This window comes from Lampetra planeri, chromosome 9 (genome assembly GCF_965212315.1).
Source record: "Lampetra planeri chromosome 9, kcLamPlan1.2.h2, whole genome shotgun sequence".
Taxonomy (NCBI): domain Eukaryota; kingdom Metazoa; phylum Chordata; class Hyperoartia; order Petromyzontiformes; family Petromyzontidae; genus Lampetra; species Lampetra planeri.
In genome coordinates this window covers 10,767,805-10,784,744 of record NC_136115.1, presented here as the reverse complement: position 1 = coordinate 10,784,744, position 16,940 = coordinate 10,767,805, and the positions used below count along the sequence as shown (strand labels likewise).

Here is a 16,940-nt window from a genome sequence, read left to right as displayed (position 1 = left end):
GAACGAACATAAAATAATTAGAGAGCGGCGTGCGATGAGGTGCCGCGTCTGACAATAAACGTGATTCATGGAGATGATAGTGGCGATGTCAGCGATAATATCGCATCGTCAAAGTCAAAGTGACTCCCCCCCCCCGGCTCAAACGAGCCGTGTGCGGCGTTCATCTCGGTTTATGGCCCGGCGGAAGTGGTGGAAATTCCACATTCTTATGACAGGACTGAGTTATTCAATACAATGACGGCTTTATACCTTTATCGACCCTTGAGAGATGATGGGTTGAGCCTCCCTTATAATTACGACCTGCTCGCGCGAAGCACTGCGTCGTCACCCAGCTGGGTAACGTCTCTCGTGTTATTGATACAATAAGCATGCTGCCCAGTGCTGCCAATAGTCCCAACTATGGGACACGCACACACACACGCACACGAATAACCCAGCTTACCCGTCTGTGTGTGTTGTCATCATGACAGCAATGCATCTACAAGAATGGCACACCAAGGCATGTCGCTGCAGTGCTCTCTCTTTTTAGGAAGATCATCGATTGCATCTCAAATGTGCAATTTTAATGGGACGTGTCATCAGCAGTGACGCACGGTTCGGTTACGTGACCGTGGCCACAAAAGAAATGCCACGGAAAGCTCAAAAGTGTGCAAAGACCACGAATAAATGCATGCTGGGAATGGCATTGAGGCGTAAAAGAGGAACCCGTGGACTAGAGCACATACACGGGTCATTCGACGTAAGTTCGTCCGTGCAGAAAGTTCAGCGGGCTTGGGCAGGACACGTCGGAAGAAGGGACGGTGGACGATGGTCAGGAATAATAGCGGAGCGGCTGCCGAGGGATGGAGCGAGTCCCGGGAGGACGTCGCCCGGGGAGATGGAGCGACAATTCAAATATGTAAATGAGGGGAAAACCCCGGCACGAAAAATGGGTCAATGGAATCGGCTCGTGTGCTGGTGATAGGTGGACTGTCACAGCGTCGTGCAATTACGGCAATTGCTTGTGGGAAGCAGTGGATGGATCATGGCTAATGATGATTATGGTGAGGAGCGAAATTTGCTTCTGGAACCCGTACAGCCGTGCAAGCAATCGCTTCATCGCCCCGGGGAATGGCCCTAGTGGTGTCCCTTCAAGGAGTTAACTCTAGCTGGCGTTTGGACAGACTGCACCTGGAAATAGGAATGTGGAATTTGCATCACTTGATAAAGGCTGCCAATTCAAACGAGTACTTGCTTGGCCACAGACAGGCTGACTTGACTTATTTTTTTTACTTAAATTATGCACTTATAGGGAATCTCCCGTAATGCTCGACACAACATATGAATGTTTCAAAGGTATTTTAACGATTCATCAACTCCAGAAATAGCGTCTATTATTTTCTTTTTTCCTGCAGTAAAACAATGATTAACCCGAATGAATTCCCATCATTTTCACAATCCGTAGCGGGAGCGCGCACAAAACCGGGCGCGCTCTCCGCTCGTAGAATTAAGGCCGCCACCATCGCCGCTCATCAATCTCTGATAAATGAAAGGCTTTTTCCCACCTTAACTTTCAATCTGGTATAAAACACCATCATTTAAATCAAATCCAAAAAGGTTAAAAGCATTTTAAGTCTTACATGACCACTAACTGTCTCATGACTTCAAAACAGTAAATCACATCTCGCTCCAACCCTAAGCTTGTTCTCATATTTTTCTCTGCGTGCGTTGCAGGGATTTCCTGCCTATGATCCGTTATTAACTCCAAAACAAAATGTTTTTCTCTTCCATCTTGTGGATTTGGCTGCCCTTTCCCCAGAGTTCAGCGAAACATGGCAACTTTAAAGTCTCGCAATCAGACTCTCTATATTAAAAAGCCACAGTCCTGGCTCTGAATCACTCATATATCAGTTTATGTCACCATGCGAGGTGTCACTCTAAATTTACGGGCGGTTAGATTCGCCGGGACTTACGATCCCCGGTCGCTATCGATCGCTCAATTTCGCCGGCCTGGAGGCGGCCGAAATGAAGCTGGAATGAACAGCCGCGTGGCAACTCATCGCGCCCATAATATCCCACTTAATCCAGCGCTTTTGTGGGCAGATGGAGTCGCATTGATCTGCCCTGTAACGTTGATCGCGCTGCTGGGACACGCGCTGTCCCCTTCATCGCGAGGGATTGACCCGGTGGCCGCCCGCGACCCGGGCACGCCGGGGACCGCACGGTCGCGCCTCCCCAACCCCCACCCCTTTCCTCTCCCCCCCCCCACTCACCTCTCTCCCGTCCCCCCATCTCCGGGAAGCTGAGTCCCTGAGCTTCAGCCTGGCTCCTGAGCTTCAGTCTTGCCCCTATAGCCCAGACCTGAAACTCGCCCCAAGGCCTGCACTGAGCCTAGCGCTTGGTCCCTCCCTCAAGCCCGGTCACTAATCCTGCTTACACCACAACGCCCAACTCCAGGCTGACTCTGAGGCCTGCACCAAACCTGCCCCTTAGTCCCGTCCAAAACGCAGCCAACCACCCGGCGCTAACCCTAAGGCATACCTACACTAAACCGGCCTGACTCTTAGACCTGCTCGGCACATCGCCATCCACCCAGCCGATGGTTGAATCAGAGCACTAAGGTCTAGCTCCTTCAGCGTGGCTATTAAGCCAGCCCCACAGCTTAGGCTCAAGGCCGCCTCCGAGGCCTGCACTAGCCTGTGCCCTTTTGAGCAAAATTGGAAACAAAGGGGCAACTATCACTTGACCCGAATCAATGTTCAAGCCTCACCCTGAGGCATACAACACTGTGTTTTTTTGGTTTTGTTGCAGATACGGCAATCTAGCTTTCGAAAAAAAAATGCTGCGTCCACTTTCAAACGAACATTTGGGGAGAGCTCATCTATTTTGGGGACCCGAAGCCATGGTGGAAATTCCATGTTGCTATGTTCGGACCAGTTTCTCCATAGATTGGCTACTATATACTTTCCACAAAGTGGTACCAATTGTATATGCTCAGTAAAGATGATGATGATGCTCATTGGGCTGAGTTAAGCCCCCCGTTCAAAAGCGTGAACTCCCAAACACAGGAGACAATATGCCAGATGGCATTGGTGATCGGATGTAGACGATGATGTTGTTGACAGTGATGACGATGATGATGTGTTTGAAAATAAAAGGTCCCAGGCCTCACATTCGGCTCCACATTTGGAGCCTGCGGACAGGCAGGCTGTCGCGCCAGGTGTGTCCATCGCAGCTAATTGAATGACTGATCGTTTACCATGCCAGCCGCATTAACTCTATTGCCACACATATGACTCGCGCAGTCTGGAAAACCTGGCACGCCAATATTGTGTTTCCTCCCACACCGCCCCCACACACACGCACAAATAAATAACGATGCAGCGCCGTGATCGACAAGGCGTCCATCACAACACACACGTACAGTGCGCATCGATAGTCAATGTCATACAAGCGCTGGGACAACGCTCCTTCGGTGGCAATTCCACGTTCCCATGGAGGGAGCGAGCGCTTGCATACGACGATTACTGTGAACATCGCATAAAGTGGTGTCCATTTGTGTCCAACACAGGAAGGCAAGGGGCCGGACCGACCCTCGACGGGATTTGAACTCACGACCTTCTGACTGCAAGCCGAGCGCTCTAACCGCTGTGTCACGTGGCCGCGTGCGTGTTTAAATTACTCGCAACACAATCACTCGCTCGGCAAACGACATCGGTTCCAGAGAAAACGAGGAGCTAACATCGTGCGTAATATTGTTGACGAAAACATATATACCCTGACATCCAGCACACACGGAGTGTGCATTACATTTCTAGAACGGTGCACGCAATATACCCCGCATGCAAATGGATGAATGAGCGCACGCACGCACGCACGCACATGCACGCACACGCCTGCACGGACCCACACGCACACACCCAAACGTATGCGCACACACCACACACACACGCGCACCCACACACACACGCACAGCGAGCAGAACACAGAGCCTAATTTGAGCAGAGCTGGCGATCCGTCACTGCATTTACAAAACTGTTAGCGCCAGATGTGGCCAGTAGCAATGATGCATCACTCACCCATCCCCACAACCACTCTTAATTTCCTCGCAATTTGCTGCACCTGCCTTTTGCTGCTGCTGGTGGTTGTGGCAGTGGTGGTGGTGGTGGTAATGATATTAGTGGTGGTGGTGAAAGTAATGTTGTTGATGGTGGCATTAATTATGTTGTTGGAGGTGTCGGTGGCGTGGTAGTCGATGGTGGTGGTGCCAGGGATGGTGGTGCTGGTAATGATGATGGCGGTGGTGATGATGGTGGTGAGAGTAGTGGTGATGGTTGTATTAATGGTGGTGGTAGTGGTGGCGTCCACACTGATGATACTAACGGATCTCGTTTCATTCCTGAGGGGCCATCAAACACTTCTGTCACCAAAATAAAATCAAAATGCCACTTCGCATCACTCCTCCATCACTGCTTCTCGAGTTGTGGTTTTCGTGTTAGGTTTTATTCAATGATCATATCCCAGTTTTGCTCTTAGTTCCATTGTCATCGTAATGCTGATGATCATTACGATGACCTTGGCAGTGCACAACTAAAGGTTGAGAGTTCAAATCTCAGTCAATAAAACAATCTATGTTTCATTCCCTCCGAGGAAGATAAATGCAGTACCACTTTGTAGGATGTCAACATAGAGACTGGCCCGCACCATGGCAAAGTGGAATTTCCACCCCTGACGCAGGACCGGCCGTGGAAACGAGTGCCAACTCATTGATTATTTGAGCTGATGGGCACTGTCGACTGGGGCCTGTCACAGCCAACAGAGCAATGAGGATCGATCATTTCAGAGAACAGAGAACGGCCCCAGAAAATGAGACCGCAGAGGCACATCCACAGTTCACTGTCATCCCACCCCACGCAGCGCTCCTTCGTGATTCACAAACAACGAGTTTGACCTAACGTCAGTCACCCGACATATACGGTAAATACAGACAGAATTAAGTGAAAACCCAAAATCTCATGATGTTTTTTTTTGTTTAAATATCTGTGCATTCATCGGTGACCGAGCTGAAACCATCAGACTCGCCACACTTGAAAAGCCACTTTTATGCCTGGGATTTGAACCCGAGATCCCAGCCGCGATGGCTCAGTGCTCTTACACGGACACACGCATTAGCATGAGCCGCAGCGCCTCCTCCCAGCGCCGCCACCCCCCCCCTGCCACCGCGGCAAGCCAGCCAACCACATCATCAGCTCACATTTCTCGGGGGCACCTCTCACCTCGAACACGCCTGCGAAGATGCACAACAGGTGATTGGGGCGAGGTGAGCATCAGACAGGGATCCACGCACAGAAACCTCCACTCCCAAACACGGATTTATTTGGGAATTATCAGAGGTGCGGGGGAATTTCGCCGGGGGCAGGAGGTGTTATTGACCTGTGGTAGGATTTTAGCCGGGACAACCGGTGAGGTGATCGGCCAGCCCTTACGGAGGAGCGCCCCCGAGATTGCCGCTGTCTGCGGGGCGCGACGGCCAACACGTCGCCAGCTCAGCGTCACCTCCACCCCTGCGAGGCTTCAAATGTCACCGATTCCACGACGTTTTTTGTCGTTGTTCTAAATGCGCAAACGGTCAGGTGGTGCTGCGGCTGATGTTCTGAATGTGCAGACGGTCGGGTGGTACTGTGGCCGAAGAACCAGGTGTGGAAATTCCACATTCGCACGGCAGGGGCTTGTCTATCCATAGCCCACTCATTGCTGAGTTCACACGGAGCGGCGCTCCGACTCCCGCGCTCCCGTGAGGTTCAGACGGAGCCGCCCGCGACTCGGACGGGGCCCACGTGGTGCGAGAGTTACGAGGAATGTCGCAGAGAGAGGCAGGCCAAGCCATCCCGCAAGGCTGCCTTTGTGATGATCGTTTACAGCCCCTCTGCCCATCCACTGCTGGATGAGGGCCTCTCCCATTGCCATGTCAGGCATGGGGTGTTGTTTTAAAAATAATATTTCACCACACGGGTCAGCACTCGCTGGTGAAGGTGTTGCCAGACTCGTTCAGATATCATTGGCCCGTGGCTGGGGAACTGAACTCAGGTCTAGCCAGGTTCAAAATTCAGTTCACCAACCTCTGTGCCACGACCATGACATCCTCCTCAGCAAACCGGCGCCTGCCCATCGCGTTCAATCACACGGCTGGTGGCTACAATGGGTGCTGCGGGTGGCAGTGGCTTGGCGAGGCCTTCATCCAGCAGTGGATTGACCAATGGCTAATGATGATGATGATTGCTCCGAGCGTGTTATCATTGTTGACTATTCCCTTCGACTACCGCTGCGATATCCATGTATTAATTGCATCGCAAATATTATATCTACGTAAGCCGCGTCCTCCCTGTCACACTCAAAGCCATCTCCAGGCCCCCCACCGCCCCCCCCCCCCCCCACTCTGTCACTGATCTCCCTTGCCGCGGAGCAGTGCCTGAAGCCTGGCGAATGAGCGCGGGTGATTCAGTCCCCGTGTCTGCCCCACGTAAAGCTTCTCGGAGCTGGGCTCGACTGAATTTAAGTGAAAAATCAACAGCGAAGAAAAATAAAAAAAATAAAAAAAACCCACTCGCGATGGGTTTTTCATTTTGTGCAGCCAACTGGTGACGGCGCCTGAGAACCATCTCTCGCCTCGCACGCCACACTCGAGGAGTCGGTTTAATCCTGGGTGGGAGGCTCTGGGATTCGAACCCAGGATCTCAGCGCTGCCGGCTCAGAGCTGCGACGTAACTTCAGCCCAGAGTCAGCCAACCACATTATTAATATCACTACTATCGACTTGCGGTGTGTGTAGACACGTACACACACGTTACTTTGTGTGTGTGTATATACACACGCACACGTTACTTTGTGTGTGTATGTGCGGTAGTGTAGTGGTTAGCGCGCTTCGCTACAAACCCGTCGACACGAGTTCGATTCCCGCTCACGGCCAACACCAGTGACGATTTTCTAAACCGGTTTCGGGCCTTCCCTAAGTCGAATTAGCCTCAAATGAGTATCGAGTGCGGTGGGGAGACAAAGGCGGTCGGGCGTGGTGCTGGCCCACCCACCCCTTCGTGTGCCGTGCCGGCCTTCATAGGTGCTCGCTAACAGCACTTGCCCCAACAGTCTGTTAAAGGCTCTATGGGGTATCTTCGTCTTTGTATATGTGCACGCAGTTTGATCGTAAACGGGGAAAATAAGCTGGCAAAAGAAACCGAGAAGCCAATAAATCCAAAGCATCTCTGCCTCCTCAAACGAACTTTGGTCAGCGCTTTTCACATTTGGTGACTCCGAGCAGGTGCTGGAAATTCCACGCTTCCATGGTCAGGCCTAGTCTCTCTCTCTCTCGAGCGCATCATCGCAAACCAAACAAACTTCTGCGGGCGGGAATGAACGCGCGGCTAAAGTAAAATAAAAACAACCGTGGGGCCGGGTTCCTCTCGTCAGAACCGGCACCGTTAACTTGGTTTGTTTTGGGACACGGGGGGCATTAAACAACAACCACCACTGTTGTGCTGCTGCTGCTGAGACCCTCCGCGTTGTGACGCGGCGCGGAAGAGGCTTTGCCCCGCGGCTGAGTGGCGTAATGAGCGTGAAGAGTGCTAAGTCAGCACTGAACGAAGAGAGGCAGGTCAAGTGTTTGCACTCCGCGGACCCCCCACCCCTCGGCCACCCCCTCCTCCTCCTCTTCATCGTGGCCCTCACCCCCCGCTCCCCCCCTCCCCCCCGCTACTGTTTAATCAACGGGCCGATCGGCACAGCGAGAGGGTGCCGAGGCTGCACGCGCCACTGCCGCTACAAGGACCGTTGGCCAGGTAATTGGATAAAGGCGGCGGCGGCGGCAGTTAAAGAGGCCGAGCAATCCGGCAAATCCGCCGCTCGGACTGAGACGTCGCGATGAGACGCACGGCGGCTCCCATCAGCAGCGGCAGCATCAGCAGCGGCAGCAGCAGCACTGCCACCGCCACCCCAACTCGAGCGCTCTCCCAGCTCCGGCACTCTCGCGTCTCCAAGTCGGACTCACGACTCTGAGCGCCCCCCCCCCCCGACTCTCCCTGCGGTATCTGACTCTTCAGCGTCGACCAACGTTGTCCGTACAGGGGGAAACCTTTTGCCCAACGCGGATTTATCGAACGCGCAGTTTCAGCTGCGCACGGTTTGACGCTGCTGAGAATTCTCATCTCCGCGTCGAAAAGTAGTGCCGGTTGGAAGGTGGGAATGAATCGACTGCGAAAACTATTTTCTTTTCCACGTGGTTTTTTTTTGTCCGTTTGAGCAAGCGGGAAAGTGCTGTTAGCGAGTAGCACCTATGAAGGCGGGCACGTCACATTGAAGGGGGTGGGTCGCCAGCACCATGCCCGGCCACCTTTGTCTCCCCAATGGCGATGTTTACACACTGCACCAGGTACTTGTTTGATGCTGAGTCAACATAGGGGAGGCCCAGGTCTGGTACATATAATCGTCAGTGATTTTTTTGTGTGAGCGGGAATCGAACTCGGGTCAGCAGGTTCGTAGCACAGCATGCTAACCACTACGCCACCGCTCCCCACACAGACGTGCATACAAAGACAAAAAAAGATCCCCTAAAAAACAAAATCCCATGTACCCAAACACATGCAAACCCACCTAAGCACACATGAACATACACGCATGCACACGCACACATTAACACGCACGCTGGCACTCTCTCTCTCCGTCTCTCTCCCGCTCGCCCCTCTCATCTCCACGTGTCCCCACTCGTAGCAAACACTCCCATGCCCTCTCCGCTGAGTCAACAGCCGCGTTTCCATCAAGGGCCCGCACTTGTGGAGCAAGCCAGCCATGCACCGAAATCCTGGAGGGCCTCATCGCTCAACTCTAACCCTTGCCATGACCCAGCATCTCTCACCCTCACCCAGCATCCCTCACCCTCACCCAGCATCCCTCATCCTCACCCAGCATCCCTCACCCTCACCCAGCATCCCTCACCCAGCATCCCTCACCCTCACCCAGCATCTCTCACCCTCACCCAGCATCCCTCATCCTCACCCAGCATCCCTCACCCTCACCCAGCATCCCTCACCCTCACCCAGCATCCCTCACCCAGCATCCCTCACCCTCACCCAGCATCTCTCACCCTCACCCAGCATCCCTCACCCTCACCCAGCATCCCTCACCCAGCATCCCTCACCCTCACCCAGCATCTCTCACCCTCACCCAGCATCCCTCACCCAGCATCCCTCACCCAGCATCTCTCACCCTCACCCAGCATCCCTCACCCAGCATCCCTCACCCTCACCCAGCATCCCTCACCCAGCATCCCTCACCCAACATCTCTCACCCTCACCCAGCATCCCTCACCCAGCATCCCTCACCCAGCATCCCTCACCCTCACCCAGCATCCCTCACCCTCACCCAGCATCTCTCACCCTCACCCAGAATCCCTCACCCTCACCCAGCATCCCTCACCCTAACCCAGCATCCCTAGGCCTAACCCAGAGCTCAATGTCCCTCATGCTCTCCAATTTTTCACTTTAAACTGCCAGCAAGGCAGAGCACTCGATTCCCACTCGACCCGGTTAAAAGTCAAAGCGGCACGGCTAGCGGAGTCGAAGTGGCCGGCTTCAATCGTCACATGGACAACGTCGGCTCGTCTCCGTTTCGTTTGTCCACTTTGACAGTTTTCCTCCAACCACGTCTCAAAGACAGCCAAAGCTGATGTAGGAGCGGGAAGATCAGCTCACGCGGCAACGCGGCACCGCGTGCGATGGCGACGGCATGGGAAAGAATTCATCTAGCAGCGGACAGACCGTGGGATGATGATGATGATGGACACTCCAATTATGCTAACAGCATCTGAGCATAAAGGAAACATCCATCCTTCCCTCAATTCCCCGCGAGAGCATGTCCCCGTGTTTACGTGGACATGCTGATCCTGTGAAGTGCAGTGCACCTCTTACGTCGTTAGCCTCCGAGGTGCTGCGGTTAGAGCACAGGGTTGGCTCAGTCTATCATCATCGTCGTCATTATCCCTCGAGGGTGGATAAATGTGGTACCACTTTGGGACAAGTCAGCAGAGGCGGTTCTGTGTCGAGGCGCGCCGCCTACACACAGCAACGTGGAGTTCGTTCAGAGTCACCGCATTGCCAACGAGCGTGGCGTGGCCCTGAGCCGATGGTGGGAAATTCCACGGTCCTATGTCGGGGCCAGTCCTACCCACCGGATACGCGGCACGTCGAACGTGAACCCACCCCCCCCCCCCCCCTGTTCCTCTCCGCCCGGCTCCCTCCGTCCCTACGTGTGTTGGCTAATGTGCGAAGACACGCACACGCACACACACATCACAATTACGCACACGCGGGCGCACACTCGATCTCTCTCTCTCGCTCTAAAAACTGCACGAGGGCGGCTAATCCTATTTGCGTCCCACAGAGGGAAACAACAAAAAAAACCCAAGTCGACCTTTTCAGCCCGGAGTAGTCAATCAGACGGAGGATCAAGGAATGGCCTACCCTCGTGGGAGAGAGAGAGTGCGAGAGAGAGAGAGAGGGGTAGAAAGAGAGAGAGAGAGACACGCGGGGAGAGGGAGAGAGAGAGAGAGAGGCGATGGAGAGGACGTTCTCTCTCTCTGTGTGTGTGTGTGTGCGGCACGCAGGACTAATTTGCAGCAGACATGAATTGCGAGCCGCCGCGTCGGCAAGGCAAGCGCCGCGGAGCACGGAAAGCACCTCTGACTCTCCGAGCCGGCGGCCCCCAACCCCCCCACCCACAGCCCTCACCCCCCACCTCCAGCCCTCACCCCTTCTCCATTCCTGAACCCCGCTCGGGCCGTGATGGGGTGAGGACCCTGTCTCCCCCTGCACTGCGCTCTGACGACGACGGTCTTGGGGGAAGACGGGCAGCTATTTCCTGAGCGCGAGCGCTTGATTGGAAGCAGACTGCGGCAGGCCCGCGGGCTTGCAGTGGGGATGATGTCGATGATGATGGTGATGGTAGCGGTGGCGACGGTGATGGCAAATTATAGCGGTGGAGGCGGCGGCGGTGGGTGACATTGGTCGCGAAAGTCTACGTGTTAAACTGTTGGGGGCGGTGATGGGGAGGGATGGTGAAGTTGGGGGGGGGGGGGCCGTTGCTACTCCGCTACCCCAAATGTGATGCTGCGACCTGGGTCCGGGGGTTCACACGCAGGACCTGGCTGCCTGCCACGCTGGAGAATCGTCGTGTTAGAAACAACCAGGTGCCTCTTCACACACACACACACCGCACACAGGGTCGATAAAGTGAGTTCCACCGTTTTGGGGTGGATAGACTGACCACTGTCATGGTAATGTGGAATTTCCACCAGCAGCTCAGAACTGCTAGGAGGGGTGATCACTGCCCAACACTCGTTCGATTGCATTACGAATGAATAAAGGAATGACCGAATGAATGAGTCAACGACCGAATGAATACATTATTAAAACTATACAACGAAGAATGAATGACCGACACATGAATGAATGAGCGAACTAGTATATAAACGAGCCAGTGAATAAACGAACGAGTTGGCGAATGAGCGAGCGAGTGAAGGACGCGTGTGGCCCTCGCGACGACGGGATGCCGGGGGTGGTGGAGGGTGGTGGAGGGGGGTGGAGGGTGGTGGAGGAGGGGGGTGGGGGCCGCACCGTCGTCACGCTTCCTCTTGCCGTCGCCGTTGGAGCGAGGGATGCCCAGGATGCCGTTGATGGAGTAGGAGGACGCCACGGAATCGTTGGGAGCCGAGGAGACGGGGGTCACGGCCGAGCTGGAGCCTGTGCCGGGGCAGACGCACGCACGCACGCGCACGAACACACGCACGCACGCACACAAACACACGCACGCGCACAAACACACGCACGCACACACGCGCGCGCACGCACCCGAACGCGCGAGGCGTGAGGGCTAAGCCACGGCAGGGTCGCGGGGTCGCCCCGCCCGGTACCACCGAGACTCGGGGAGCGGCGTTTTCTCGTTAAATAATCTCCTGGATTTTATTTCCCCCGTCGTGCTATCGATGTCGCGGGTCGGGGAAAACTGTCCCTGCCGGAGCCGTGGAACACCCCACCCACCCTCCCCACCCACTGAGCGAGGCCTCGCGTCGTCACAGCCACGAGGATGGAGTGAAGCACACAGACGGTGGCTGAGAACGACCGCCCGAGGGATTGCAATCGACGCCTCCTTTCCAGAGGCGGAGGCAGCAGCCGCGCTGTGCACCTGGCGGTGATTCCAGTTCACCGTTTGTCCATCACCCGATATGGGGAATGGCATTCGACCTTTGTTTGATATCCCAGGAATGCTAAAAACTAAACTCTTTTTTTTTAATGTGGAAGGAATAACTGGAGGACCCGGAGACAAATCCACGCGAACCACAGGGAGAGAGACACGCAAACTCCAAATATACAGCAGCAGGCGTCAGGGTCGGGATTGAAGCAACCATCTCCTGTATACCAGGCGAGGTAGTTAACATCCCGCCACGGTGGCGCCAACGCGCAAGGCACGACTCAAAACAGTGCACATGAGAATTGGGCTATTTATAAGTGATGCAAATTTTGCGCAAATTGTATTCAAAGAGGGTGCAGGACTTTACACACGATACAGAACGAACGAGGAACAATACAAACGTGTTGGTAGCAATGAGAGGAAAATATTGTATTTGAATCATCCCCGTGTGTTGCACGGCTGGGCGTGATCGCTCCACGATTCACGCGAGTCTCAAACCAGTTTTTCAGGAGCCTCCTGCATCAGGATGTTTGGCCAATTCCTCAACGAGTCTTTTCGTTGTTGCATATTTACGGCCTCTTAACCTGGCTATAAAGATTGTCTGCGTCTCTCGTTGAAACGGGGCCGTTAAACAGCTGGACAAACAGTCTGGCTCGCCTGTGGCTGCAGCGGGGACGGCCCTTCGGCTCACCGCTCGTAAGGTTAAAAACCCTGCCCCTGGGATCAACCCAGCCCATCGGCCCGAATCGACAGATCGTGCCAAGTCGACTTAAGGTCGTCATGTGGAAAAAAAGTATCTTGCCACACGACCGTGGAATTTCCACCACTGGCTCCGGGGGGAGAGGGGGAGGAGCAGTGCCGGATTATCCAAGTAGCTAAAGTAGCTACATGTGTAGTAGCTACATGTGTAGTAGCTACATGTGTAGTAGCTACATGTGTAGCTGCTACATGTGTAGTAGCTACATGTGTAGTAGCTGCATGTGTAGTAGCTACATATGTAGTAGGTACATATGTGGGTAGCTACGGGCCCCGCACTTTCAAGGGCCCCGCGCTAAATGCTTTCAAGCTATCAATTCCGGTTCAGTGATTCTGCACTTGCTCTATTGCTATAGCACCATACTGCCTTCAACTTTTATGAACGACTGGGTGTTTAAGGTTAGCGATTTGTCGTATTATCTGGCTGTATAGCGAATGAAAAAATACAATTACTTTACTATGCAAGTTAAACATTTACGTGTTTTTATATTTTTATTTATTTATTTAGGGCCCCTTTACAACATATGCTACAGGCCCCGCGCTCGCTTCATCCGGCACCGGGGAGGCGGTGGGGGTGGTGGCACCAAACGAAGATGAGCGACTCTCGACCCTCCCGTGACGCGTCGCCGCTTCACGGACGCGGCCCTCCGCGTGCCGCCGATTTGATTCGACTTGACGGCGAGAGGCGCCGCGCAGCGAACACAAACACACGCAAACCCCCGAGACGCGGGGTCGGACCGGGCGGGCGCGCAAGAACAATCGCTCCGTCCTCGCATTCCCCGCGACCGTCCAGAATTATGACGGCACATTCCGAGACTGGACCCCCCCCCCCTTCACCCGCGCCCCCCCAAAAAAAGAAAAACAATCAAAACGCGGGAGAGGTAATCACAGAGCCTCTGGACAATGGCGCACATTACGTTTGAACGGCGTGGCCATTCCCCCCCCCCCCCGACACTAATGCCCTGCCACACGTGATGCATTGTATGTTTTTTTATAATGGGCTTTCTGACTTTGAACTCTGACCCACGTCAAACGTATTGAATATTGCCGGCGAATTGACTGGCGCGCACGCGCGTCACTCGGTGAACGCGCGTGAACACACGTGCGCGCGTGAACACACGTGCGCGTGAACACACGTGCACGCGTGAACACACGTGCGCGTGAACACACGTGCGCGTGAACACACGTGCGCGTGAACACACGCGCGCGCGTGAACACACGTGCGCGTGAACACACGTGCGCGTGAACACACGTGCACGTGAACACACGTGCGCGTGAACACACGTGCGCGTGACCACACGTGCGTGCGTGAACACACGTGCGCGTGAACACACGTGCGCGTGAACACACGTGCGCGCGTGAACACACGTGCACGTGAACACACGTGCGCGTGAACACACGTGCGCGTGACCACACGTGCGCGTGAACACACGTGCGCGTGAACACACGTGCGCGCGTGAACACACGTGCGCGTGAACACACGTGCGCGTGAACACACGTGCACGCGTGAACACACGTGCGCGCGTGAACACACGCGCTTTCTGCCTCTGAGCCAGCCGGGTACCAGCTTCCTCGTTGCTAAGCATCATCGGTGGGGCTCGGCCCTTCCGATCACCGTGACAACCGTAATCACCGTCACTCGACTCATCGGGCAGGGTGGCAATGGTCCTAACTACTGCGTGTGTAGGCGGCGCAACTGCGTGCAGGGCCCCTGGGGCCGGCCTCTGAAGAGGTGGGGGAATTGGACAGTGGATTGTGTGGGGCATTTCATTCGTTGCACCAGGGTCCACTGATAGTGATCGATAGACTTACATAGCTATAGACCCATAGACTTGCATAGAGACCCATATACTTATACAGTCATAGACTCATCTAGAAACCCACAGACGTACATAGAGACCCATATACTTACATAGAGACCCATAGACTTGCATAGAGACCCATAGACGTATACAACCATAAACTCACCTAGAAACCCACAGACATTTAGTGACCCATAGACTTTCATAGAGACCCATAGACTTATACAGCCATAGACTAATCTAGAAACCCACAAACTTAGAGACCCATAGACTTGCATAGAGACCCATAGACTTGCATAGAGACCCATAGACTTATACAGCCATAGACTAATCTAGAAACCCACAAACTTAGAGACCCATAGACTTACATAAAGACCCATAGACTTGCATAGAGACCCATAGACTTATACAGCCATAGACTCATCTAGCAACCCACAGACTTAGAGACCCATAGACTTACATAGAGACCCATAGACTTATACAGCCATAGACTCATCTAGAACCCCACAAACTTAGAGACCCATAGACTTACATAAAGACCCATAGACTTATACAGCCATAGACTCACCGAGAAACTCACAGACTTACATAGAGATCCATAGACTTACATAGAGACCCATATTTACATGGTCGGCACGACTTTTCTGTCACAGGGCTTCATTACAAAGGGCTGAAATATTATTGTGCTTAGTATAACACAGACAATATTTGTACATTCTAATACAGGTAAGTATAGCTGTTTTTAATAATATTGCATCATCTACACTATACTTTCACGGTCAACCAAGGGAAGTGGAAATGCATTTCAACACGGAGCTCCGGACAATGAGTGGCACTGCCGCTGTCAATGGTCACGTGGTGGGCGCGGGTGATAGAGAGAGAGGGGGGGGGTGGTAATGAATTGTAGCGGGTTCAACAACAAAGTTTATTTTCTGCGCGGCACGGATGATGGAATTTTGCGGGCAGCACTTTTCGTTATCCTCCAGTGCACCATGCGACCTGGTCTCCGGCGCGCGTGGGATATAAGCGAGCGAGGCGCTGTGCAGTGCACAGCCCATTATCCAATAACAAACAGATTAGCGGGCATTTGATCGGCAAACATCTGGTTCGTGTTTTGTATGTCCCCGGGATTCGACGCACGACTTGCTCGCTCGCGTAGGCGCACCCACACCACCAGCTACATTATTATTATTATTTTACTTGATTCCAGAATAGATTTTGGTCAGAATCAGAAAGTTTAGTTATACTGGAGGAATTCGATGAGCTATAAAGGGGCCGTCCATAAATGACGTCACGCGATTTTGGACAATTTTTTACCCCCCCCCCCTCCTCACACGGCGTCACAAAAAGTCAGGCCCCCCCTCAAATATAACGTCACAAAGCTCTGCCCCCCCCCCCCCAAAACCATATTTCCATTTTGAAAAAAAAACATGCTTCAAATCGCTTTAAACTATTGTCATTGTAGTGCGTATTTAATGTGGCGCTGCACTTTGATGTTGTAGGAGAAAATATTTATCAAAAAGTATATTTAATTAAGTAGAACGTGTTGTCTATATTTATTTAAAGTTGCGCATTTTGATGTGACGTCACATTTCTCAAACCCCCCCCCCCCTCCTCGCCACACACCGTCACAAATGTCTGACCCCCACCCCTAGGTGCGTGACGTCATTTATGGACGGCCCTGAAGCTCTTTTTCACAGATAACTCATTTTTACCATCTCGTTTGCGCTGTTCGTCCTGTTTCTGTCTGGCGCGTACCGATGTTATCTGTGCCGGTAATCCGCGCTAACGTTTGCATGTCATTTCCAAAAAATGTTCACCAATGTTTTCTTACTTGCACCAATCGACGGCAATGTATCCTGAGCGTGAGAATTAGATTTAGCCGACCAGTCGGTGAATTTCTATCGGCGCCCAATCCCCGCCTCTATTTGCCGAGTGTTTTTATTCACACTCCGTCACCAGTCCGCAAGATCACTTTGTGTTTTTCATTATTTTTAGATCTTCTTCGCATTGAAGACGTCCGTCAACCCACGCCAGAGACCACTGATACAGAGCCACATGCTCGAAATTCAGGTGGAAACCCCTGCGTGCGTCAGTGGTGGAAATTCCACATTGCCATGCCAGGTCCAAGTTGTTATTTCAGGACAACCGCCTTTGACCGGTGCTGGT

General features: G+C 53.4%; 1 protein-coding gene across 4 annotated transcripts in view; it reads right to left on the bottom strand.

Moving 5' to 3' along the window:
- The window catches only part of LOC144720667 (paired box protein Pax-5-like), a 117,893-nt gene that overhangs the window by 53,576 nt on the left and 47,377 nt on the right, over window positions 1-16,940 (bottom strand). For all 4 annotated transcript variants that reach the window (XM_078597598.1, XM_078597599.1, XM_078597601.1 and 1 more), the window contains exon 6: window positions 11,640-11,765. In XM_078597598.1, the coding sequence (XP_078453724.1) occupies window positions 11,640-11,765 (126 nt within the window). The remainder of the gene's footprint in view (window positions 1-11,639; window positions 11,766-16,940) is intronic.